Source organism: Halichoerus grypus, chromosome 8 (genome assembly GCF_964656455.1).
Source record: "Halichoerus grypus chromosome 8, mHalGry1.hap1.1, whole genome shotgun sequence".
Lineage (NCBI taxonomy): Eukaryota > Metazoa > Chordata > Mammalia > Carnivora > Phocidae > Halichoerus > Halichoerus grypus.
The window spans coordinates 25,659,103-25,685,735 of record NC_135719.1 but is presented as its reverse complement, the minus strand read 5'-3'; the positions used below and the strand labels follow the sequence as shown (position 1 = coordinate 25,685,735).

At 40.6% G+C, this 26,633-nt stretch overlaps 1 protein-coding gene across 4 annotated transcripts in view; it reads left to right on the top strand.

Moving 5' to 3' along the window:
* The window catches only part of CERS3 (ceramide synthase 3), a 100,403-nt gene that overhangs the window by 6,191 nt on the left and 67,579 nt on the right, over positions 1-26,633 (top strand). For 2 of the 4 annotated variants that reach the window (XM_078078958.1, XM_036091862.2), the window contains exons 2-3: positions 1,211-1,315; positions 18,666-18,839. In XM_078078958.1, coding sequence (XP_077935084.1) covers positions 18,667-18,839 — 173 coding nt within the window. In that variant the 5' untranslated portion in view covers positions 1,211-1,315; position 18,666. Of the gene's footprint in view, positions 1-1,210; positions 1,316-4,854; positions 4,988-18,665; positions 18,840-26,633 lie in introns of those variants that run through there. The other 2 variants (XM_036091863.2, XM_078078957.1) reach the window with 2 other exon arrangements.

Here is a 26,633-nt window from a genome sequence, read left to right as displayed (position 1 = left end):
GCACAACAACTCTAGAAGACTGGCCAACAGGATCTATTAAACGAGAGTATACGTACACCCGTGGCCTAGCATTTGCATTGCCCTACAGAAATGCATACATATGTTTACCAAAGACATGCTCAAGAATGTTCACAGAGAGTGGCCTTATTTGTTATAGCCCCCAGTTCAGAACAACCCAAATTTCTCTCAACAGGAGAATGGAAAAATAGCTTGTGGTATAGTCACACCATGGAACACTAAACACCAGTGAAAATGAGTCAGTTACTGTCCACACATCAACCTGGATATGTCTCAGTCGCAACTGTTGAGGGAGAGGATCTAGATGCAAAAGAATGCAGTCAGTGTGATTCCGTTAGTATGAAGTTCAAGAACGGGCAACAGGAATCCACGATGTTAGAGGTTGGGCAAGGATAACTGGAGACAGTGGGGTAGTGACTGGGCAGAGACACAGTGGAGGATCTGGGGCGCTGGTTATATCCTGTTTCTTGGCCTGGCTGCTGGTTATAACACAGGTGTGTTTATTTTTGTTATTTGTTACTTTACTATCTGCACGCTAGACTTTAATAAATATGTTTGTTAAGCAACGATAACAATACTGATTTAGGTGTTCTGAATCAGGGGAGAGCATGGCTTAGAAATATTTTCTAGGTAATCCCCCTAGAGAGCCAGCATTGAGAACCAGGGCACTGATGAGTCACAAGGGACTCTTTTGAAAACCATGTGCTGATATAACTATAATCCCTATTCGAGGCAGTGCTAGGCTCTTATTGTCTTTACTTAAGTTGCACTGACTTTGAGGACATAATTCACATTGATGAATCTTAGAGACATAAAGAATCATAAAGTTAATGCCTTAGACGGCCGGGCAGGTAACTCAAATGAGCAGCGGCCCAGGTGATGAATCTTGTGCCTCACTTAAGGCCCGCGGGTCCTGTGATTACTGCCAAATCTTCTGGGTCTGTTTTTTGTTTTTTCCAAGTGAAGCTGTGAATCTGGATTTTTTTGTGAAAATTCCTAAAATTTAGATGTCGGCTCAAATTATGTTAAAGCACTCCCCAGGTCAGACGAAACTGATTGGTAGGTCCAGATCAGCCTGCACGAAGTTCTGCCGCCGATTTGTAACTCTGACTTCAAGTTTTAGAGCCAGAAGGAAACTTACGGGTATCACTATATAGTCTATTAATTATGTTTCCCTTTTCTGCTTCTGCAGGGATGTTGTGAAAGTAAAGGCGAAACTTTTACATATATATATATACACATACATATATACACAGTACTTGAATTTCCTCGCGGAAAGCTATCCTATATACTCAAGGTAATTACTGTTATTTACATTTTATTTTATTTTATTTTACCTCCACTGTGTTGTCTTCACTGTGATCTTGAAAAACTATATCTGTGCCCCAAAGCTTTATTATTATGTGATATTGTTTTATGTATTATGTATGTATTATGTGATATTGATATATGTATTATGTTCTGGGGGGAGGAGAGGTGTTTTGGGCAAGGCAAGGTCCATGTTATTCTCTATGATATACTGTAGATCCATCCTCTGTTCTTTTTGAGAGGAGACATGTTGAGTGAAAGTGTCCTCTGGCAGCACCAGGTGGCAAAGAGCTCCACCTGGCTTAGCCGGTATTTGCCGTGTCTGTGATCCAGTCTCGCCCCCCACCCTCCCCTTCCCATTTTCCCCGAGCCTCCTTTCTAACTGGAAGGAAGAGTGGCTCTGTCTGTCCTGCAGGTTTCCAGCTTCCAGCCTCTCCCCTGTGAGAGACGGGCTTTGAAAAGCACACGTCTTCCAAGTCATCAAAAGTGACAATCGGGAAATGATTATTTGCATGGGGAAGAGTTACAGCGCATGCTCACAAATATGGATGAAAGGCAAAATCAAGTACTGTAAGAGCCTTTTTACCCTCAGCGCCTAACTTTGGGTCTGGCTCTGGGTCACCTGGAGCAGGTCACTTGATCCCTCTAAACTTCTCTTCGCATGTGTAAATTGGGGGTGTGAATAATTATTATTGTGGTGAGGATACAATGAGCGAATGCTGGTGAAAGAAATCGTGTTCATTGTGAGATGCGTGCCGGTTGTTAGTTATAATTGTAAGCGTTGCCTTGAACTTCTGTCACGGTGTGTGAAGAGACGGCGCTGTGATTCCCAGTTTACAGCCGCGAAAGCAGGTAATACAGCCGCTGGGCCTCTGGATCACGTCCCTGACACTTGGCCCTGCACCAACAGTGCTCGCTGGCACGGGCCCTCGCCCCACCTCCCGCCTAACCAAATCCCAATGGATCAGTAGAGAATGTAGAAGGGGTTCATGACCAAGGCCCACCCCACCCCTGCCTTTTAGCCTATACTTTTCTATACCTTCTTACCAAAAGTTACGCTAAACACAAACCCCATTGATCACAAATGTATTTCCCCCACTTACTTTCTGTGAGGTGAGAGTAAATAGGGAAGCAGTAACCTGCTGGGGCGGGCGGGGTACGGACGGGGAAGCACGGGGAAGCCGGAGTAAATAAACTACTTTTTGCTAACAAAGAAGGCGCTTTCTCTGGGGAGGAGTGGTTGAGCTGGACCTTCGGAAGTTACCTGAGGATTTCTGTGTTGGTCATGCTGCCAGCGGCTGGTGGCTGCTCAGCCTGAATCCGTCTTTGGCTTCCAGAATTCCTGGGGCTTCTGGAGTTGCACACCTACCCCGAGGCCCTGTGGACAGGCCCGCCCCTCACACCGGAGGGGCCCAGGGCAAGAGGACATGTGGAGTTGTCTGGCCCTCAGCCTGGCCTTGTCCCCCTTCCCAGCCCCAGAATTGTCCTGCTTGGCTAGAAGCCCAGTGCACGTGCGTGCAGACCCCTCGGTGTGTCTGTGTGTCCAAGTGTGAGTCTCTTTGTCTCCTCCCCAACAGTCTCCTGTTGGCCATCCCTAGGCCTAGGGGTATATTGTGCTGTCACTTTTCAGAGGACAGACCTGGCGGAGGGTCCATGCAGGCCTTGGAATTGGTCTTGGAGGGGTTTAGGCAGGGAATTCTAGGGTCCTGGGTACCCCTAGCAAGTCTAGAAAGGGGGTATGGTGTGTGGGTGGGCAGGCAGCCTTGGGTCTATGGACTCCTCAGCCAGTGGGAGAGAGGTATGGCCAGAGGAAGGCCAGATTGGGGTCTTTTCAAACAAGGCCAACGTGTAAGGGTGGGGCTGCTCCTGGGCCTGAAGCTCAGCGCCCTCTGCACACAGTCCGTGCTTAATGAGATCACTGAGAGATGCATGAGAGAGCGACAGAGGCTGAGCAGTCTCAGAATTGCTATGGAATATGTAAATGTGACTCCTCTTTACCACCACGCCCTGGAAACTTCCACCTAACAGCGTGGCAAGGTTGAAATTGCTCAGATTTCGTAAGGTGGCAGCTGAGTAACATTCCCGACCCTGTAAACTAACAGGAAGACAAATTTACTGAGAAACAGCTTTGCGTGGCAGGGAAGAGAAGCATCCAGGGCTCTCCCTCCCCACCTTGAACAAAAGGACTTCACTGCGGCTCCGCTAGGGATCTCTTGGTATATTTTAAGAGACTGGACACAAGTTTAGAGGAGTTGATTTTATGTATGTTTCAGACAATGCTTGCACCTGAGATACTTGCTGTTGAATATCATGTGATCCTTCCATTCGCCTTCACTTTCTTTCAGAGCATGCCTCTCTTTCACAATGACCTTGAGATATCCATATTGAAATGTCACTAACAGGACCGACACAGAGGAGGAACTCTGAATCCCCTCATACAGCACGTGGAGCCGGCAACCTGCCCTGTGGGTCATCTCTATTCCAGTCCCACCTCTGCTCTTCTCTAGGATCACACGTGGTCCTGCTTCACCTGATTCAGACTAGTCATTCCCACTAGCACTTCTGCCAACTATATTTCGTGGCAGAAAAAATTTGGGGAAATACCCGATAAATCTTAGCTTAAAGAGAAAGGACTTTAAAAAAGAAGACTGAGGAACCCGGATTCCCCAAATCAGGATCAATAGAGGAGTAGCCAGAAAATCACATCGACACATGTTCGACCTATGTCCCCCAGGGAAAAAAGAATTGGCCATGCGCAAGATGTGGCCCTGACGTAGGAAACTCTATATATGTTAGCACAGTGTTTTCTCTCATTCATAGCATTGATTTGCATTGATAGACAGAAATCAGAGAGACCAAAATGAAAATTACATAAAAATGTATTGGAGAGAAAGTTAAGGATACTCTCTTGGAAAGAATGTTTGAAATGTCTGGAAACTTAGGGAAATTTTTATTTATTTATTTTTTTAAGATTTTATTTATCAGAGAGAGAGGGCAAGTGGGGGGGGAGGGACAAAGGAAGAGGGAGAAGGACAAGCAGACACCCTGTTGAGCACAGAGCCTGATGGAGGTTTGATCCCCGGACTCTGAGACCATGACCTGAGCCGAAGTCAGACACTTAACCAACTGAGCCACCCAGGTGCCCCAAAATTTTTATTTTTAAATAATGTGTTACATTTTCATACAATATACCCAGGATGTTTTCCTTCCAGACACTTTTGCAGGCAAAATAGCTCTAAGTTTGAAGCCATGGGTTTAATCATTCATCAAAAACAGTAAAATGAATAAGTGAAATATTTCCCTTTTGCAGATGCCCTGCATAAGTCTCTGTCTCTGTCTCTCTTGATCTCTGTCTGTGTCTCTGTCTCTGTCTCTCCCCCTAGCTACTTAAAATCTGGGCGTTATACATATGTTTTTTTTCTTTAAGGGGCTTCTTGCAGTAGACCGGGACTGGACAGGAATGACTCATTCTGTTCAGTTTTGAGATCTTATGAATTATTTTCCTATGGTGAATCAATAGCAAGGACTAGTGGCCATGGACAGAGGAAGCGGCTCTCCCTGCCAAGGAAGAGAGATGACCCATCCCTATTTACTCAAGGGAGCAAACAGTGACTGTTCCAGCAGGTGCTAATCTCCTAGCCCCACACCAGCAGTTCTTGCCGTAAGGAAATCTTGCCTTTTCTCCTTCTAACTTTTTTTGTGATTTCAGGGTCAGTGAAGAAAGCTGTTGAGAATGAGCAATTGAGATTTTTTTTCCTGCCCTCTACTCTTCCTGCCCCCGCCTACCGCACCTCACCCTCATCTGAAGATTACTAGAATCTTTGTCATCTCGTTTTTCCAAAGACTGCTTCATTCTGCAGGGGCAGCAGGCTGTGACCGGAAGCCCTGCCTTTAACTATTACATAAGCATATATTTTTAAAACATTAAACTTTGGGGCTTGCTTCATCAGTGTGCCTTAGTAACCCCAAGTCCTTCCCTAAAAGTAACTCGGCTTCCTCCTCCTCTGTGAGAGGGATGTTCGAAATTCCTTCTTGATCAAGAGGTGGCCCCACGCCCTTCTGTAGGTTTTACTATCTTTTGCAAAATGATTCCTTTGTTGATACTGCCCTGGTCGGGTTCCAGTGATGAAGGAAATCCTGCTGTCACTGAGGAAATGAGTTACCCTGTCAGGTGGTTACATTCATCCCTCAGAAGTGCCTTTCTGACACTCGGTCTGGGGGACCTTCACACTGACTAGGGGATTGTCGGAAATCAGTGAATGAGGGCTGAGTGTTGGGCCACCTGCAAGTCCGTGGTGCCATTGATGAGGAAATGTAAATAGTGACAGTCCTAACACCTACAGCACTCACTATCTGCCCCACGTTGCACGGAGTGATTTAGACACATGACCTTATTTAATCCCGACCTAGACTGTACAGAAATAGAAAATACTATTCCTATTTTATGGATGAGGCATTCCAGGCTTGGAAGAAAGTCATGTGCTGTCCTAGCTCAGGTAGCTGGAAAGGGGTGAGGTTGGGCATTAAGAGTCCCAAACCCCTCTTCCTCGATAAGCCAGTAGTCCTTGGGTTCCCGCATGTCCTGTCCTAGAAATTCTACCCCAGGGTGTTGTGGGGGGTTAGTCTGGGTATCACCCCAGGTGAGTCTGATCATCCGCAAGGTCTGAACTAGATGACACTGTGTGGTACAGACTCTCCAGAACTGTCCCTAGGTTTTCTGTTTAGGATATGAAACCAGTTCTTTCCCCCGCAGTGAGAGATGTGGAGATCGTGGGGAGAATGTACCTGTGAAGGGGCAGGCGTGACCCGTTACTCTCCCTTGGGGAATCTTTTTAAACTTAGCCTTTAATCTTACTGTTTAAACCCGCCTGACATCGGATTCTTGCCCAGACCCAATAAGGTGAAGATAATAAGATAATGTGACTCCATAACATAGCTCCAGGACTTTACTGTGTTCAGGAGTTTCTACATACCGAATCACTCTTAATCTGCGATAGGTCTTTGTGAAAGGTAGAATTCGCACCATTGAGCAAGTGAGACAGCAAAGAATTCAGAGAGACTGAGTTGCCCAAGTTCACTTAGTTTTTTTTTTTTTTTTTAAAGATTGATTTATTTATTTTAGAGAGAGGGAGGCCGGAGGGAGAGAGCAGGGGGAGGGGTGGAGGAAGAGGGAGAGAGGGAATCCCAAGCAGACTCCCCACTGAGCATGGAGCCTGAAGTGGGGCTCCATCTCATGACCCTGAGATCATGACCTGAGCCAAAATCAAGAGTCTGGCACCCAACTGCTGAGCCAGCCAGGCACCCCGCCTCCCAAGGTCACTTAGTTTTAAGAGGCAGGGCTGGAGCTCAAACCTGGGCTTTCTTACTCTAAAGCCATAGTTCTTTCTCAAGTTTTTCGGCTGTTTGAGGTGGTATGTGAAGCACTACATTCTTTTTTTTTTTCATTTTTGATTTTATTCATCAATTACAGGCTTGCAGTGTGTATGGCAGTCTTGCTGACTCTTCTTACCTGGGACTACCTGGTGGGAAAGCTCCTACAGCACCCTTCCGCTATCCCCAGGGGGGCTTTGCAGACTCTAGGTCAATCCTCTCATCTCTCAGATGGGAGAACTGAGGCAGAATCAGGGCCTCTCCTTAGGCTCCTCTGTGAGTGAGTCACTGTCAGCAAGGTTCCCAGCCCCCTTGCTCTCGCCTACATCACTCACTTGTGCCTGAGACTAATAACAGGGTAATTTGTGGAGCAAGATGTGTGACTCACCAGACCAGGGAGGAGAGCTTGTGAGGAAGGACTTGATGGAGAGGAGCAAAATATTTAATAGCAATTGGAAAGGAGATGCTGACGTGATGCTAATTGGGTTAACATTTCTTTACATTGCAACAGCATTGCTTAGTTACCCAACTCTTAATTTACATTGTAGATTTCTAAATTTAACTAAAAAAAAAAAAAGAGGGAAGGGAATTCTGCCTTTGAAGGCAGAATTATGAACAGTGGATCCTGTGTAACTTTCTCATAGAGTCCCTCCCAACCAGCTTAGATCTGTTCTCTTTGAACCCTAGGATTTATATCCTTCTAAGACTTATCTATTCTGTAACTTTGCTTCACATCCTACTGATTTCAGTCACACCTGTTTTTCTGCAAGTTCCTATCCATGTTACCAGTCTAAGTAAACTCCCTTGGTCACTTACCTCTTTCTTGGCCTTGAGCTGGTCTTTGGCAATCTCTTTCAATTAGCAACTGGGGCAGAGATATAGCAGAGATGTGATAAAGGTGAAGAGGCGTCTGGAAGAATGACATTTTGGTGAATACTGCCTCCTTAAACTGCATTTTCTGTCCTACGTTTATTACCTTCGGAATCTAAAGTCACTTTAAATCTATTTATTTTTTATTTACTTTTTTAGAGGGGGGAGGGGCAGAGAGAGGGAGAGAGAGAATCTCAAGCAGGGTCCCCTGCTCCGCTGAGTGCAGAGCCTGACGCGGGGCTCGATCTCATGACACTGAGATCATGACCTGAGCCGAAACCAAGAGTCAGACACTCAACTCAGCCACCCAGGTGCCCCTGAAGTCAGTTTATAGATAGACCTCAAGATCCTGTCTTTCGACTGACTATGGAAACACACTCTATCTTCTCTGAAATTGCTAGAATACAAAAGATTCTGGTAGTTAGCTTTTGCTTGTATAAGAAGAAGGCTGGGAGAAATTTTATGTAGGTAACAAACTTGCCTTACTTCAAATCAGGTATTAGCTTTTCTATATGAAACATTTACATGAAAAAATTACTGTCTCAAAATATTAATGCAAAATAAATCACCTTAATAACACTTTTTAGTAAGGGGCACCTGTGTGTGTATTGGGAAAACACTGGCTTTCCTGGATTTGCTTGGACAAGGCACCTGTATTTTTCCTGGGACTGTTTCTTCATATCAATAGGGCTCGACTGGATGATTGTATGATTTTTAGAACAAAATGTACCTTTGTTGACTCGAATCATTAATAAGAAATCAATTATAAATTTTCCTAATATTGGATCAATAGTAACAAATTATCAACAGTAACAATAATTTAAAAATTTTCAACACTAAGAATTTTGCCCTTTTTTCATGTGTTCTTCAGTTTGCTTTTACACACACACACACACACACACGTTTAGATGTATATGTATAAAGTAGTATAATAATGAAATCATATGCCATCATATAATTAAATATAGATATAATTTTGAATTTTGTTTTTTCTAAACTCTTCCCATGTTGGTAAAAAAATTCACCATAATTTTTAGTATTAGCTGAATGTTATTGCATAGAGTTAACATTTCAAAATGTACTTAAACATTCCAGATTTTTAAAAAATCATTATTATGAACACTGAAGTATTATTTATTAACTATAGCTTACACATATTTTTTGCCCAGTTTCACATATATCCCAAGGTAGGCTTGAACATTTTAGTGACTCCTAAAATTTGGTTACCTTAAGGGGTGGTATCATTTATGCTGTTTTTAAAATGTAAAAGTTTTAACTATATCACAGCACTGTATATTATTTTTAAATAACTTCTTTTAATTTAACAGGTGTCAGTTATAGAATTTTAGGACCTGAAAGTTCATTTAGCTCCTCTCTTTAGAAGGGCAAATGGTCTTTAACGCTTGACTCCAATTGATCATTTAACAGGCACGTGATAAAGTGATTTACAAATATTTACTCACTTAATCATCTTAACAACCCTATCAGGGAAGTTATCAGTTATCACCTCTGTTTTGTAGATGGAGAAACTGACGTTAAGTTAGTTGTCCGAGGGCACATGGTTCTTGAAGTGTCAAAACGAGGCCTTAAACTCAGGCAATCCGGCTCCAAAACCCATGCGCTTGACCACCGTGCTGTATACTGACTCCCTTAATATCTGTTGAGCGCTTACTGTTTGCACACTTATGGTACGCCAACTTAGGGATGCTGTTGTGAGCAGAACAGGTATCATGCCCACTCTCCTGCATCTTGAAGTCTGAGGAGGGGGCCGGACTTCAATCGGATCAACATACAAACATATAATTACACATTTGCTACAGGTTATGAAGGAAAAGAACACAGAATGATGGCAGTACTTTGTTTAGATTTGGAGCAGTGGGGGAGAAGGGGTCATGGAAAGTCTGGAAGGAGATCTTAGGGAGGCTTAAGTTGAAGCTTGAAGGATAAGGAGGAGAGATTTGGGTAAAAATGGGTAAAAGGTGTCTGGTAGAAAGAATAGTTAATGCACATGCCTGAAGGCAGGAAAGAACTTTGTCTTGTGCTCAAGAGTCAGAAAGCAGACCTGGCTTGTGGGATCTCAAAGTGAAGGGGAAGGGAGGCACAAGCCTGGAAAAGTAGACAGGGGGGCCCAATGGCCTGGGGGCTGGTTACAAGCTTCTCCTTTAGAGGAGTGTGCAGAGATGGGGTAGGGCCCTGAGGACCTGCCTCCAAAGGAGGCTGGGGCTGCTTAGGACAGCAAGCCTCTGGCAGAGCCATTCCCAAGTGGGGTTTCTTCTGCACACAACAGCAAACAGTAACTTGTGATTTTCTAGGAATTAAACTTCGTTGGCTCAATATTTAAGTTAGGAAGGGGTGATTTAAGTTAGGACCCTAGATCAAGGCATATTGTGAAATTTTATTACAGAGCCAAGAGAAACATGGCCTGAAGAGAATAGCACTAGGGGATAGCCCTGGCTTCAAAGAGAACTTGACCCCATACAGATGCCAAGTGCCTAGCTGGCATTTTAGGGGTTTATTTATTAGTTTTGCTGGGAAAATATCCCAATTATGTTTACTAACAGGGAAGAATTATTGCCCTGGTAGAAAGTGATAGGTGGCTCCTGGAGACATTAACCTAAGTTTTAGAATGGAGATAGGAATAAAGGGACAGAAGCACATCTTCCTGGCATCTCAAGTCATCATTTAATCTACAAGCAAACTCTGCACACAGTACTAGAAGGGAAAAATGAGAAGACTCACCCTTCTCATTTGAACTTCAGAGGATTTTTTTTTTAACTTTTTCAGAATAACTTGAGCTTTCATGAATTAGTATTAGATTAAGCACAGAAGGTTGGACTTTTCCATCAATCAAGATTGGAGAAATGAAGCATTGGCCAATAGGAAGAACTCTATAGAATTTAGGGATCACTGCTATAGGAAACTTATAACCCTTGGGGCTGAGCTAGAGCGTGCAAGGAAACACCACCCTGCACGGACCCCCTTGAGGGGCAGACCAGTTGGGGAAGGTACAGAGGAGTTACCCCTAATATCAGCAGAATAGTCTGGAAAGCAGCCCCCTGGAACTTGCCAGATATCTGCCCTCTGGGGTGCTGGGGAGGGCTATTCACTGTAAAGTGTCTCACTGGAGGAACTCTGCTACAAAACTCCTAAGGGGGGTGCCAGTAGAATCTGCTGGCTGCTGGGGGCTCCTGGAACCATCCTGGGAACGTACCAGAGTCAGGAAGTAAAACCCTTTCATCCTGCAATGTCTCTCCACCGTCCTCTACTGACAGAGCTCCAGGGTTAGCTGGCAAAGGGAAAATAGGAAATGGGCCAGACCATTTCACACAGCAGGTAAAAAGAGTGAATTTGGGATTTGAGAGGCAATAAATTGATAATTGGCACAAGAAGCCCTGAAGGCAGAGCAAATACTTAGAATGCTCCCCAGTAGGCAGAATATTAATGGAGATATAGGCCCCCAAATGACTTATGGAAGAAGTCCCCTGATTTTTTTTTTTATTATTGAATTTCAGGAGCTCTTTATATATTGTAGATACAGTTGCTTCCTACTGCAAATATTGCATATATTTTCTCCCAGTCTGTAGGTCTCCTTTTTATTCTCTAAACAGTATTTTGATGAGCAGATGTCTCCAGATTTTATAACCTGCCTGGAAACAATGTAATACAATACAGCAATATAGTACTTATTTACTTCTCCTTCATATTTTCCCCTATATGTTAGAACTATGATCTAAGCTTTTAAAACAAAAAGGACTCAAAATTCAATGACTTACAGCAGGTAAGAGTTTATTTCTCTTGTATGTAACTGTCTAGATATGTGAAAATGGGCTAATTGGCCTCAAAGATTGCTCCTATACTGTGTCATCCTATTTTCAGTTATTAGGAAGGAAGAAAGAAAGAAGCCAGGACACACAGCTTGGTATTTAAGGAGATTACTCAAATCAATGTCACTGCTGTGCCTTTGACCCAGATGTAGTCATGCACGGCCACATCTAGGCACAGAGAACGTTGGGAAATGTTGTCTCACATGGCAGGGCAGTAACATGCCCAGGTAAAACCTGGGGGCAGGGGCATAGGGGGGACTATAACTAAAAGGCAGAATGATTGGAAACTCAGGACATCCTGATACCCCTCAATGATATCTTTGAGGTGACACCTGGTTTTGTTTGCAAATACACTGAATTGTTCTTTTTTTTTTTTTTTTTAATCTGTGGGTCTGTTTTGAATTCCTTCAAGGCTTTAAACTGTTATAATGGTAAAATTTAAAATGAGAGAATTACTTATTATCTTGTTGCAAGTTAACTACTTCTCTACACAAAGTATAGGGTTTGTTGGTTTGTTTTTCTTACGATAAGCCCAGGCATTTATAGGTTTTTAATGCACTAACTCAATCATAGTAAATATCCCTCAAAGGTAAGTTGCCCTATCATTTGCATTGTCTTACCCATTTGAAATGGCATAATTTAAAATGCTTTTAGAATTGGAATTTACAGTTCGGCTCAGTCCTTACACTATTGACAGGAAGCAAGTAGCTGCTAATGTTTTCCTTTGTGTTTTATCTTGAAGGCATAACCAGTTTTTTTGGCTGAGTTGGTAGAGTTCATTCCAAAGAGAACACAAACAGATGAAATGTAGATAAACATGTTTACCTGATACCCTTAAACCAAATTTTTAAAAATTGTTTTGCAACTGATAAAAATGAGATTGTTTGTAGATAATTAAACTAGATACCATTTTTGGCTAGAGCATCACTCCTGGAGTGTTCAAAAGTCCATTCCAGCCTCGGTTACCCTTCTGTTGAATGCAACAAATACTTGTTTAGTGTTTACTGTGTGGCAAGCCTTGGGTATACAACAGTGAACAAGCCAGGCAAGGTCCTTGCTCTTCTGGAGCTGCCTTTCTGTCACTAGGGAACCCTGATCCCACCATAATCAAGCTGGTCACCCAGTCTCCAAAGCTCTTGCCAACTCACCTCCTCCAACCATAATGATACTCTCAGATCATGAGCATTGATTCCAACGTGTCCTTCTTTTGCTTTATCACTCCGAAATACACCTTTAATTCAATTAGAGTTGTCTGCCTAATTTCCCACTTCCTGTCACTGGCCTTTCTCGGAGAGCTGTGTTCTGTTCTGTAGAGACACTCTCTTGTCACCCTCCTCTGACTAAATAGAGATATGTTCTGTAGAGTTATCTTCTAAGGTGATGTGGTTATTTACAGTAGGTATTGCATGGATAATTACCAGAATTTCATAATTGGCCCAAAACTTCAGCCTGACTCAGAGTTCTTACCTCAGCAAGGGTTCGAGTGCCACATTTTTTTTGTACTTTGCAAAAATGTTGCTTCGAATAGTGATAAACTTGTGGCCCAGATGGTTTTATTTCTTCAGTCCTAAGGTCAAATTTAATGGTGTTCATCTGAGAAAGTGGCTCAACAGGCTTCCTTCACCCTGTTGGGTTCCGTATCCATGAGGTCAGAAAATAATGAGTCATACAAACCTACATTAGGGAGATTGTCTTCCTGCAAACTACTGGCAGCTGGAGTTGAAAATAGGGTTTAAAACTTCCACAGTATTGGCAGGTGGGAAAACACAGCTGGGCTGTAATGCCACCTCTAATACCGATTCTTCCGCAAAGTATAAAGAAATAACCGAAGGTATTTTTCTTGCACATATTTCTTTTTTTTTTTTTAAGATTTTATTTATTTATTTGACAGAGAGAGACACAGCGAGAGGGAACACAAGCAGGGGGAGTGGGAGAGGGAGAAGCAGGCTTCCCAAGGAGCAGGGAGCCTGATGCGGGGCTCGATTCCAGGACCCCGAGATCATGACCTGAGCTGGTGGCAGACGCTTAACGACTGAGCCACCCAGGTGCCCCCTTGCACATATTTCTTACTTTTAAAAAGAGCATCAGATATTTTTAATGTAAATAGTACAGTTCCTTCAGATATTTTTATATAAATAAGAGTTGTGGTACTTAGAGAATGGACACAGGATGGGAAAAGGGGACTTTTGAGTAGCTGATGAGGAAACAAAAAAAAGCGCTGGGAGTAGTCAAGGAGTAAATAAATACCTTTGCTTAAAAAGCATACCAAGCAGAGATGGAAGAGTCGTCAACAGAGCTGACAATATTTCATTTGCCAGAAAGGCCTAGAATCAAAATGAGAGGTGGGCTACGAACTGACTGTGAGAATCAGTGGGCTTCTCCGACTGTCCAAGAAGTGAAGGAGCCGCGGGGAAAGGGGCCTTGAATGACAGATTCATTGTTGCAAATGCTCAGGACTGTTCTTAGAGCAGTCACCTGTGGGCTCTGAAAAAATGCAGGTACTTCCCTGTGTCAGTATTTTCTAATGTCCTTCCCCCCCCCCGTTATTATTGAAATATTGTGATACTTAGTTAACACGGCATAAAGGTATTGCTCTACTCGCTGGGTAGGCAAATGTCTTGTCATCTACCAAGCACCTATTTAAGGCTGTGTCAAAGAAGCCAGCACCCTCTTTTACATTGGAAAATATCTTAAGTGGTGACTATTAATAATGTCACTGTGAGATTTGAAACTTAGGCAGAATAGGAGCAAAAATACCGGGGGGGGGGGCAGAGGAAAGGGGATACATGAGTGCCCATTGTCAGCAAGATGAGATCAGAAGGAGGAACTGACAAATGCCCCCAGTTCCTTATTCTCCATTTAAGACCTCTTGGTTAGAGGCAACAGAATCCACCTCTTACTATCTTAAGCAAAGGACTTCATCGGAAGGGACTCACAGCCCTGAAGGAAGGCTGGTGGACCAGACTTGAATGACAGTGGAAACCATGAAACCAGGGCAGTCAGGAAGGCCAAAAAGCTGAGAGATGACAACTGTCTTCAGCAGCAGCAGCAGCAGCCTAAGCAGGATGCCATCTGCTGTTGCTGGATATTGGATATCGCTGTCTGCTCCAGACTCACTGTCCTGAGGAAAGCATCCAACTGGCCAAGCCTAGGCCATCCCAGCCAACTGTCAGCAGATGGAGGATGGTCCACCTTGGCTCTCACAGTGGGAAAGGTGCACCAACTCCCCCCACAGTGGTGATTTCCCCTGCTGCTCTGAGAGCCGGATGCTGGGCTACCTCCAAAATGGCACGTCCAGTATATTAGGGTCAGGAAAAGGAGGCTATGAAGGAGGCTAGACGTGCTGGCACAGGCGTGTGGCCTTAGGAGCAGCTAGCGGGAGACTGAGAGACTGTGATTTGTTTCCTGCTAGTAAACCGAAGTGGCCCAGAGGATTGGAGACTGCTGGCCCCAGTTCTCTTCAGCTCATTTTCTCTGTTTAGCCTCTGACCTCATCCTGAGAGAAATAACAGGATGGTAGAGAAGCTGGCTAGAGGCGTAGCCTGGATTTTTAAAGCCCACTGCTAGAGCTAAAATGTCAGCTTGTGGATGTCTACCAAATACCCTTACACCCAGGGAGGCTATCAGCTAGGAGAGTCACTTCTCCTTCAGGAGAGTTAATCTGTTCTTGCTTTGTAAAGCATGCTATTTCTTTCCCGCAGAAAGTCATGAACTTTCAATCATGCTGAAATCTGAATCTGGATATAGTCTTTCCTTCACTTAATTACTTTTCTGGGTTCGTGGACACAGGTGAATTTGAGGGGTAAAACTTAAGCCCCATAAATGAAATAATGGGAAGCTCTAGCATGAAGTTCAGGATGAGTTCTGGGTTAAAAGGGATGAAACTGAGGAGGCTTTTTAACAGTTTTTCTTTTTTCTTTTTTGTGATGTAATTCCCAGACTATCCAATTCACCCATCTAAAGTGTGCGATTCAACGTTTTTTAGTATATTCATGGTTGTGCAACCAACACCACATTTTAATCTTTGAACATTTCATAACCCCCAAAAGAAAACCTGTACCCATCATCAGCCACTCCCCATTTCTCCCCACACTCCCTTCATACACCCTGAGGAACTAGTAATCTACTTTTTGTCTCGATGGATTTACCTCTTCTGGACATTTCATATAAATGGAATCACATGCTTATGTGACCTTCTGTGTCTGGCTTCTTTTACTTAGCATGTGTTCAAAAGCCATCCATGTCATAGCATGAATCCTTTCAATCCCCTTGAATACTCTCTCAAATGCTTACATGTCATATGGTAACTCCACGTTTAACATCTCAAGGAACTGCCAGACTGTCTTCCATGGCAGCTGTACCATTTCACTTTCCCACCAGCCATGTTCTCAACATCCTTGCCAGCACTTATCTTCATGATGATGGCCATCCTAGTGGGTGTGAACAGTCCTCCGAGTGTGCTTTTGATTTGCATTTCCCTCAATGGAAATGAGGTTGAGAATTTTTTTCATGAGCTTAGTGGCCGTTGTCTGTCTTCTTTTGTGAAATAATTCAAATTCAGATTCTTTGCCCATTTTTGAATTGGATTATTTGTCCTTTTCTTATTGGATTGCAAGAGTTCTTACTCTATCCTAAGTGCAAATCCCTTATCAGATGTGTGATTTTCAGGTATTTCTCCCATCTTGTGGGTTGTCTTTTCACTTTCTTGATGGTGTTCCTTGGCACACAAAAGGCTTTCATTTTGATGAAGTCCTATTTATCTATTTCTCTTAATTCTGTCATTTGTGTTTTTGGTGTCATATGTAAGGGGGCTTTGCCTAAACCAAGGTCATGACTATTTACTCTTACCTAGTCTTTTAAGAGTGTTAAAGTTTTAGCCCTTATGTTTAGGTTTGTGCTTTGTTTAGAGTTAAATTTTGTATATGATGTGAAGAAGGGATTCTTAATTGTTTTGATTAACAGCAATAATTGATGTTTGGTGGCAGCACCTAAAGAAAATAAATAATTAGATTTATTTTTTTCTCAGTCGGAACTACATTTCCAGGGGGCCACCCTCAACTTCTGTATTCTATTTCCCTTTAAATGTTTTAGGCTGTGGGGTATTAACATTATTATGGCTTTTAATGGATCTCGATTCATTGCTTGCATATGATGCACGAGGGCATTATTTAGAGTGGCAACCCTTACATAACCACTGTAAACTATTTATTTAGTTATATTACATTCTGGACAAAATAATCTGTGCTGCCTGGAGTCGCATTTTAGGAGTTAGCAAGCTATTTTTGTGTAACAACTGTTATACCAATATCAAGAGAAAAACCAACTCATCACCCTTGCTGTTTGTTCCCTGAGCCCTAGACTATTAAATCTGGAGCCAATCAAGTAATGAATGTGCTGAGGCAAACTTTTAGGTGAAAAAAAATATATATATATCTTTGCCCTTGCAGGTGTAGCTCATTCTGATGTGATGCGGGTCAAGGCCAAGATTTGCCCATTACAGGGAGACTCCCATGGCCAGAGTTGGTTTCTGAGATCTGTAGGAAGTTTGAATTTCAGCTGGAGTTTGACTCAAGGTGTAGGCCTGTATCTGGCTGTGCATTCAAAACAGATTTCCTCTCTTCATCTCTTCTTTCAGTCAGTTATGTCAGATGGCCCAGCCAACTGAGCTTGAATCCCCAGTTCCCTTACCAAAGTGTGTGATTCTCCCTTCCTGACAATTCTTTCACTTGCTCCCCCTGCCTCCTCCCGAGTCCAGATCCACATGAGCCCTGGCTCACTCATAAGTTCCCTGAGTCCAGGATCACCCTCTTTCCTTTCTGTGGCCTCGAAGCCTGATAGAGAGGAAGTATTCAACAAGTCTTTCTTGATGATCTTCATTCCACCATATTTGCACAATTTTGCAACTGTCTTAATGGGACTCACCCTCCCCCAGAGTAGAAATTATAGTGAAATGATGAACACATGAAAAAGAAGGCAGCCTTTCTCTTTCTGCCCACAAGCCTTGCAGGTGTGGGTGTGACTGAGTTAGTGCTACTTCAGGCTGAGCTCATCTCTTAGCAGTGGATGGGGGACGTAATGAAGCAAGGAATTATCTTACCAGGCTTCAGCTGTTGCTTGTGGAATAGATATTTCTGAAGGGAATCAGGGTCCACACTCTGGAATTCCTCATCTGAATTTGGAAATCTCTAACGTCAGGACCTCACCCTCTGATCCTCACCTCTGATGGAGCCCTCCTGCTCTCTCTGTCCTTAGCCCACTCCCGCCACTCCTGTTTCTTAGCCTCCGTATTGTGAATCTGAGGACATTTTGATTCCTTTCTCAGATTGGCTATTAAAAGATGAAATCAAAACATCCTCAGGGTCAAAATGTCAAGACTAAAAGTTGTTCATGCTTAAACAATGAGACTAGAAGATCTAATTCTGTTTTCTTCCATGTTTCTGGTTACTTGATCATAGCATTTTCCCTCCTTAAAACTTCTATTCCCTCCTCTCCCATTTTCCTGCCTTTCCCTGGTTTATCTCCCCTTTTTGTTCAGGACATCTCAAGAATCATCTGTTCCAATGATCTTTCTCTGACACTTCCTGGCTGGGCTCAGTGTCTATCATCTTGTTCCCACAGCACCCTGTACCTTTTTTATTGTACCTCAAAAAGGTTGTGTCAAAATCATCTAGGTATTCAGGCTGGCCTTGTCCACAAGACTATAAGGTCCTTAAGGCAAGAATGCCATTTTCTTAATCTTTGTATTTTCAGTGCCTAGCACAGTGGTTGACAAATAATAGAATCTCAGTAAGTATTTGTTGACATGGACGAATTTGAACTTACTGTAATATGAAATTAAATATGCTTGTTCTTTTATTTCCTAGAGAAGTTCTTAGGATACTAATGTAGACTTATACATACTTGGAGCTTTCCTGAGGTTGACCTTGGGCATGTTGAAGTAACAGAGATTATTATTAAATGATTTTTCATACCATAGAGTCATAGAAGAGGAAGATACGTACCCATAATGTTAACGTACATTGTGCCAAAAGTGTGAACAGTGGTATGTTAAACTTAAGTTGGCCATGCCACAGCCAGAATTGTCCTGAGAGTATTGGCAGAGTGATTCTTGTTTAATGCAATGAAGTGTCATGAAACCCACTGAATAATAGGATCCCTTTTTGCCTTGTTTTCAAAACTCTCTGGCTTAGGTAGATTAAGAGATAATACTCAATGTTATTTCAACTTTAAGTATTTGTTTCACAAGTCTAACAGATTATTTTTCCATCTCTCTAGAATGTTTCAGACATTTAAAGAATGGTTTTGGTTGGAAAGATTCTGGCTTCCTCCAACAATTAAGTGGTCAGATCTTGAAGATCACGATGGACTCGTCTTCGTGAAACCCTCTCATTTGTACATGACAATCCCATATGCTTTTGGCTTGCTGATTATCAGACATTTCTTTGAAAAGTAAGTAGGATCTGTGTGTCTTTACTTCCCATGCCTCTTCTTTGCACCAACCCTGGAATACTGGAATCTTGGTATGAACTTTTAATAATCTGTTGTTCAGAGGGGGCCACTAATGGGCTACAGATTCCAGGGGGAGTTCATCAAGTCGTACGTACACCAAACATGATCTAGAAGCTGAACAAATAAATATTAGGAACACAGTCTCCTCAAGTGTGTTAGTTTCACAGTGAAGAAAACTGAGATCAAGAGAAGTTAAGGAGCACAGAGCTTGTTAGTGTCATTGACAGTGTGGGGACCCACTTCATCTTCCACATACCATGCTGTCTGACAAAGTATATACGTTCCCAGAAAGGCAATGCTAGTAGAGTCTGTGTCTAGGGGATCCATTATCATTTTAGAATGCCTATAAAATAGCAAACAATGCCTCATTAAAGACATTAAAGACCTAACTTAATATTTGCTTTATAGCATAGTTTATTTTAAAGGTTTATTGAAAGTTTTAGTAGCAGCCCTTCATTCCAAAGTATAAGGAAATCAAAGAAAAAAATACCAGTTTGCTTTCTCAGAAGAAGTAAACTTCTTTTCTTTTTTTTAACTTAATTAAAATAGATATTACTTCAACCTTTCTATTAAAACTGTACCTGTGTTATGATAACAGGAGATAAATGTTCATCTATAATCTCTGTAGTTGTCTCTATTTCAAAAAACTCTTATTAGCACATTAACTTTTTGGAGCAAAAAGAATATTTGAATGTCAGAGTTGGAAAAACTTAAGACAAAATTTGATAAAGATCATTTTGTCCAAGACTAACTGTAATGCAGATCATATGTTTATAACCATTTGCAGGGTCCTTATCTCAAGAGTTCGCTTGACCAACTTTGTTTCATGGACTCTCCAAAAGGTTTTTGTGCAAATAACAACTTCTCTTGAGCCAACAATATGTTATTGCTGTTGAGAGGAAGAGGAAGCCCCTGGATACCACTTAAACTCTAGCTGGGAACATTTGACAATGCTCTTCCTTTTTGACCATTAATTCTACTTTTTAGTCACATGTTTGGATTTGTCAAAGATTGCATAAATAAAGTAGAATTTTGTCGCTGCACTTCCAAGTTAGCAAATTACTTTCTACTATCCTGAAACACTTGCCTCTCTTGCATGGTGTGTGGTGATCCTTGAATTTGGCTCCCAGGTCCTCTACTTGTTTACACTGCAGATTGCCTACTTCTCGGTGGACAGCTCCATTTTTTATGTTGTAATCAGGACAGTGAACTAGAAAACTCTTTTGGTTGCCAAAGCAGCACAGCTGTGGAAGACCAACTTGTTCTGTCTTGGCTGAGGCCGCTCCAACAACAATCAGGAAGGAATCCAATCCTCTTGTAATTCCTAGGACCATTCTTGCTTCTTCCCAAGGGATTGAGCATACTCTATGTCATTTTTCCAATCTTCTTATGTAGCTTTAACTCCCAACAACTCAGCCTTAGCTTTTTCCATTCTGTGACACTACAGAAAACCATGTGTTGGTCCACTAGCCTCATATCTCTTTGAATGCAATAGAAGTAAGGAACATTTAACTGGGGAAGGAGATTATGCCTTTTGAAGCATACATTTATATCTTTTTCAAGGTTTCTATATCATTTGCATTAGACTAAGCCACATATGTCATAAATAAAATATTAGTTACACCTTGCATTTGAGTAGGGACTTACAGTTTAAGAAGTATATAAAATCACAAGTGATATGATCTCAGTCAAGAAAATAAGAGGTAAGTGATCTGGCCTACATCACACAGTTAGTATTCAAGGGATAGATTTGGGGCTTGAACCGACATGCCATGATACCAGGCTCTGGGGTGTTGGTTTTTTATTCTCTCGTTATATCAGTACTTCTTGGACTTTCATAGTGAAATACTCCTGATAGCAGACAAGAGTTAACTAATGTCTCTTGGGAATATAGAAAACATAGCTTAAAGAAGTCTAGCGAATGTGTAATTTTCTGAACTCTTTTAAAAATTCATGTAAATTTGACACTGTGTTTCAGCATATCCTATGATATATTTATCACAAGAAAGCTTTCTTCTTTTGTCCTAGACTCTGTTTATACTACAATTTCTCATTCTATGACGTGACCAGTAGTTGTGATTTGGCTGGCTCATTTTTGTCCTTTAGTATTAGCCATGAGCCATTTAAGATCAGGAAGTGATGTCTCTTCCTAGAAAAGCAATTGCAGAGAGACAGAATTGATAAAGAACAAAGTAGATCATTTGAAAGTGACTGACATTTGCTTTGTATTTAGGACTACTTTTCCTTATAAATTTTGCGACATATATGTGTATATATATTTATGTTGTTGTTGGCTGGAGTGGGTAGGGGTATCTAGAATAGCACTTTCTAACTAGTTTATCTGGACTCTTCTATGCATTCTTTTATATGTCTGAAGTATGATTGAATGGGATCTAAGCCACTCAGATTTAGATACTTGTGGAATAAACACATTATCTCAGAGTAAATTATGGTCCCAGAATGGCTCAAGGCAAGGGTGGAGGTGGTAAAATCAAAAAGTGATCTTTTTTCTTTTATTTAGTTGTGCAATGAATACATTCGACCATTTCTACCATTTCCACTGAGCAACATAAGCGCATGATGGAATGATATGTCCTCATTCTGCAAAGAAGGGAAGGTGGAATGACCCATCTGTAGCAATTTACAAGAGTTGGAAAGGGTTGTTACTAACTGTCCTAAATTGAAATAGTCTCAAAATATGCATATTAGACTTAAATGTTATCTGAGACTTACATTGCTCCAAATACTTTGTTCTTTCATATAACACTCCCTGCTTAAACTCTGGTCAAAGAGCCTTTGAATCCTTAGGAACTGAGAATCGATCTTATGTCAGTGGGTTATTGTTTCTGTTTAGAAGTATCTAAACTTCACATGCTTAATATCTGCCTAGGGCTGCCTTCTTTTTGTTCTATAAAAGAATATTGGAAAAAAGGGAGGGGGGTCTGGGATTGTTAGGCTTTTGGCTCACAAGTAACTGATGAAGTGCTAGATGAAGAGGGGGTTGTCTGGGTGTCTGAACGGGGCCATCTGAAGGCTCAGTTCTGCAATAGTAGCAAACCTAAGAGACTCATTCCTTGGTAATTAACCTAACTTTGAACCATTTACATGGGAGCAGAAGTTCACATTCTTTTTTCTTCCTCTTGGACATTTTTTTTTTTATAATCCATATCCATAAAATGAAAGTTCAGGCAAGTTAATCTCTAAGGTCCTTCTAGAGTTAAGACCTGTCATTTCCCTTCTCTTTTCAGTTCAGTTTATCAAATATTTATTATACTCCTTTCTTTTCTCCTTTTTCAAAACAGATTTTTAAATTAAGTACGTATTCATAATTATTTACACTTACATTAGATGAAGTGATTGATTTTCCTGATTTATTTGAAAAGGAAGGATAATGCTGAACTAGAAAACTATATTTATGTACTTCCCATGTTTCATCAAAAATGTTATTTCTGTCTTTGAAGCCTGGGCATCTTAACAAACAAGACCACATTTCTCTTTCTTGTTTAAATTAATGATTTTAATATAGATGTGTTTCCTCATTTCAGCAAGTATGCTATGGATATGTATATTTACCCATTGTGTATACTGATCCATATACTAGTCTACCACATGATCCTCTAGAGGGGAATATTATACTTTCCCTGGCTTTGAGGTTGGTTGTATTCCCTTACTTCAAAAGTCTTTTTGGCTCAATTCCTCTTTGCTTTTTAAAATTTTCCTAATTTTTTGATTTCTGATATTTGAGAGAGCATTGAGTGAATATGACTGAGAACATCACCATGTTAAAGCATTTTGTATTTGTGTTATTCTATTAGTAAGAACAATGAGTGTTTCCCCAATGAAAATTTTCAACTAGTAAGTTGGATAAATGAAGCAATTTCATTATTTATCCAAAAACTTGCCAAATATGTTTTTTGAGATTTTGTTAGTTTTAAGGACATATTAATTTTTGTTTGGTTTGGACATTTTATGCAGAGGGGAATTAATTAATCATAATCCTCAAATCATAGCATGCTCTCTTCGGTCTGCATAAGACCTCTTTTTGATTGATTTGAATTAACTTTTTCATTAATTACCTTTTATCCCCATTTCCTCGTCACATTCCTGCCTGCTGGGTTCTAATGTATCTGATGGCTTTTTATTTGTATGACCCAGTAAAACATGTGCATAAACATAAAATGCATGTATTGTTAGTTGACATAAATAGTGTGGCAATAAAACCTTATTCTGTTTCTTCTTTTTTTAAATGCAGCCCTATGTTTTATGATCTATCCACATTGCTCTATGTACATCTGGTGCATACTGAGTTTGTTTTTATATGTCTCTGAAATGTATGGGCCATTTCCAGGGAAACTTAGTCCATCTGGAAGTTGGATTGACTTATATATGTTATCAAATTATTTTAGAAAAAATTTTATTCAACTCCCATGGTTATAAAAAAATGAAGGGCTAAATGATCATTCATAACTGAAATTTCTGGCATTTAATTAAACACAGAAACCTCTAAGTAAGTACTAAAATAGACTGACCTGGCAGAAGATAGAGCTTTTGTTAGAACTGGAGAAAGAATAGAGTCATATCATTATTTTTTTTAATCAGCTTTAGGGGTGCCTGGTAATGCAGTAGGTTAAGCTTCCAACTCTTGGAATCTCAGGGTCTTGAGATCTTATGATCTCAAGGTCATGAGCTCAAGCCCTGCATTGGGCTCCAAGCTCAGCATGGACTCTGCTTAGGTTTCTCTCTCCCTCTCTCTTTGCCTGCCCCCCTGCCCCCACCTTGTGCACTCTCTCTCTTTCCCTCTAAAATAAATAAGCAAATCTTCTAAAAAATCAGCTTTATTGAGGTATGATTTACATACAATAAAGTTCATCCAAAATTTAATGCATTTTGACAACTATACAGTGGTGTAACCATCACCACAATTATGATGTAGAAGATTTCCATCAGCTGAGAAACTCTCCTGTACCCTGTATGGTTCATCCTCTCCCTACCTACTAGCTCTTTGAAATCACTGATATGCTTTCTGTCAGCCTAATTCGCCTTTTTGATTTCTACAAATGGAATCATTAGATCACAGTCTTTTGTGTCTGGCTTCTTTCACTTAACATAATACATTGGAGATTGTTTTCATGTAGTTGTATGTATCCGTGATTCCTTGTCATTGCTGGGTAGTCTTTCAACATATTGACATACCACAATTTATTTATGTTTAGTTTTTGGAAATTTGGATTGTTTACAGTTTTTAGCTATTATGAATAAAGCTGCTATGAATATTTGAATACAAGAATTTGTACGGACACATGCTTTTATTTCCCTTGGTAAATTGCTGAAGTGTTTGCTCTTCAAAAGACATTGTTAATGTATGCATACCCATACAATGAATTATTATTCAGTAACAAAAAGGAATGCACTCCAAATACATCCAAAAACATGAATGGACCTCAAAAACATTAAGCTAGTGAAAGGAGCCAGACACAAGCAACCACCTATTATTGTATGATTCCATTATATTAAATATCCTAAAAAGACAAAGCTATAAAGACAGAAAATAGGTTAGTGATTGCCTGGCGCAGGGGTGAGAGGGAACGGAATTAACAGTAAATATGCATGAGGGATTATATTGGAATGATGAAAATCTTCTAAAGTTGATTTGTGGTGATGATTCTACAACTTGGTAATTTTACTTAAAAAAAATCACTGAATAGTATACTTGGAAAAGGTGAATTATATGATATGCAAAAATGCCTATGTGGTTATTTTTAAAAATATAAATAAAATAAAAATACAAACCACAGACTGGGAGAAAATATATTATATGCAAAACATATATCTGATGAGGGACTTAAATTCAGAATATATAAAGAATTCTTTAACTCAATAATAAACAAAGAAATAACTTGATTTTTAAAATGGGCAAAAGACTTGAATAGATAATTCACCAAAAATTTACAAATGGCAAGTAAACACATGAAAAGGTGTCCAACATCATTAGTCATTAGCAAAATGCAAATTAAAACCACTACACCCTGGAAATTAACAAAAATGTCAGAGTAAGGACCTCCAAAAATTCTCTCTTCCCTAAAAGCAATCAGAAAACTAGCAAAAATTGTCAAAATCAACTTTTCAGAATTCAGAATTAACCAAAGGTTAGCAGCAATTCAGGGATTGTTATTTAAGAAAAACAGCTGACTCTTGGAAAGAAGAACAAGCTTTGTGACATTTTAACTTGCCCTATTCCTATCCTGCCCTGTCCACCTCTGTGATAGCCTTGAAAATCCAACAGCCCGTAATTTCAGTGGAAACCAGTATCCTGGCAGCCATTGAAGGGAGCAGAACAGAGCATCACTACTAGGGAAATAACGTTATCTGACCTTTCTTGTAGTTCCCTAGAAGCCAGTCATTATAAGTCTGTCTTTATTTGACCTGAGTCAGAAAAGCCTTTTCCCTGAAGGTGCTTGTCTAAAACAAGTAGAGGCAATTGACTAACTTTGGAACTACCTGAGGTTGTTAATAACAATTGGGGCAAACAATAGACTAACCAAAACACTTAAAAAGACAAACTGGAAAATAAGATGTCTACAGCAGACTTTGAAAAGCTCAGACATATTCTTGGAAACCAGAAGGACACTTGAATTTGTAGAGCTTTGGGTATGCCCAGGGCTCTCCACATGCCCAGAAAAGATATGAGAAGGCCCTTAGCTCTCACCTCTAGATGATCTTGAGGCTCTGAGCAAAGAAGTGAAAGCTAAGGCAAAGTTGGCAACTGCCTAGCTGAGTGTTGAAGGTGTGCCCCAAAATGTATGCAGAGCTCCTTGGCAAAGACTGGGAGACTTATTGGTTCCAGGCATTTAAGGAAATCTCTGTCTAGTCATTAGGTGACAGTTAAGCTAATCCAGTAGAGACTCCAGTGCCCAAATATGACAGAGAATACAGACTTCATAGATCATTTCAAACAAGGAATGAAACAAACAAATGGACAATGATAACAAACCACAAAACCAACAAACTCTGAGAGGGATAATCCGATTTCCAGAGTTGCCACATTATATTATTAAACATGTCCAATTTTCAACACAATTATAAGGCATGTAAAGAAACAAGAAAATACAAGGAAAAAGTAATCCCCTTTTTGTAAGTAAAATGTCCCTTACAAAACCTAGATGTTAGCCTTATAAGATAAAGACTTTATTATTTTTAATTAATTAATTCATTTATTATTATTATCACTATTGTTATCATTTAGAGAGAGAGTGTGTGAGCAGGAAAGGTGCAAAGGGAGAGGGAGAAAGAGAGAATCCCAAGCAGACTCCATGCACAGCATGGCCCTATGCTGGGCTCAATCTCACAACCCTGAGATCATGACCCAAGCTGAAATAAAGAATTGGACACTTAAATGACTGAGCCACCTAGGTGTCCCTAGATAATGACTTTAAATCAGCTATTTTAAATATGTTCAAAGAACTAGAGAAAAGCATGTTTAAGACCTAAAGGAAAGAATGAGAACAATGTCTCACCAAATCAAGACTATAAAAAGATTGTAATTAGACATATAGGCATATATAGGGATGATTTTTAAAATTTTGAAATTATAAAAAATATTATCTTAATAAAAATTTGGAACTTAAAAAAAAGAAAGAAATTATAAAAGAAATCAAAGAGAAATTTTGGAGTTGTAAAGTACAGTGACTCATGACAAACTCACTAAAGGTGCCCAACAGCATATTTGAGCAAGTA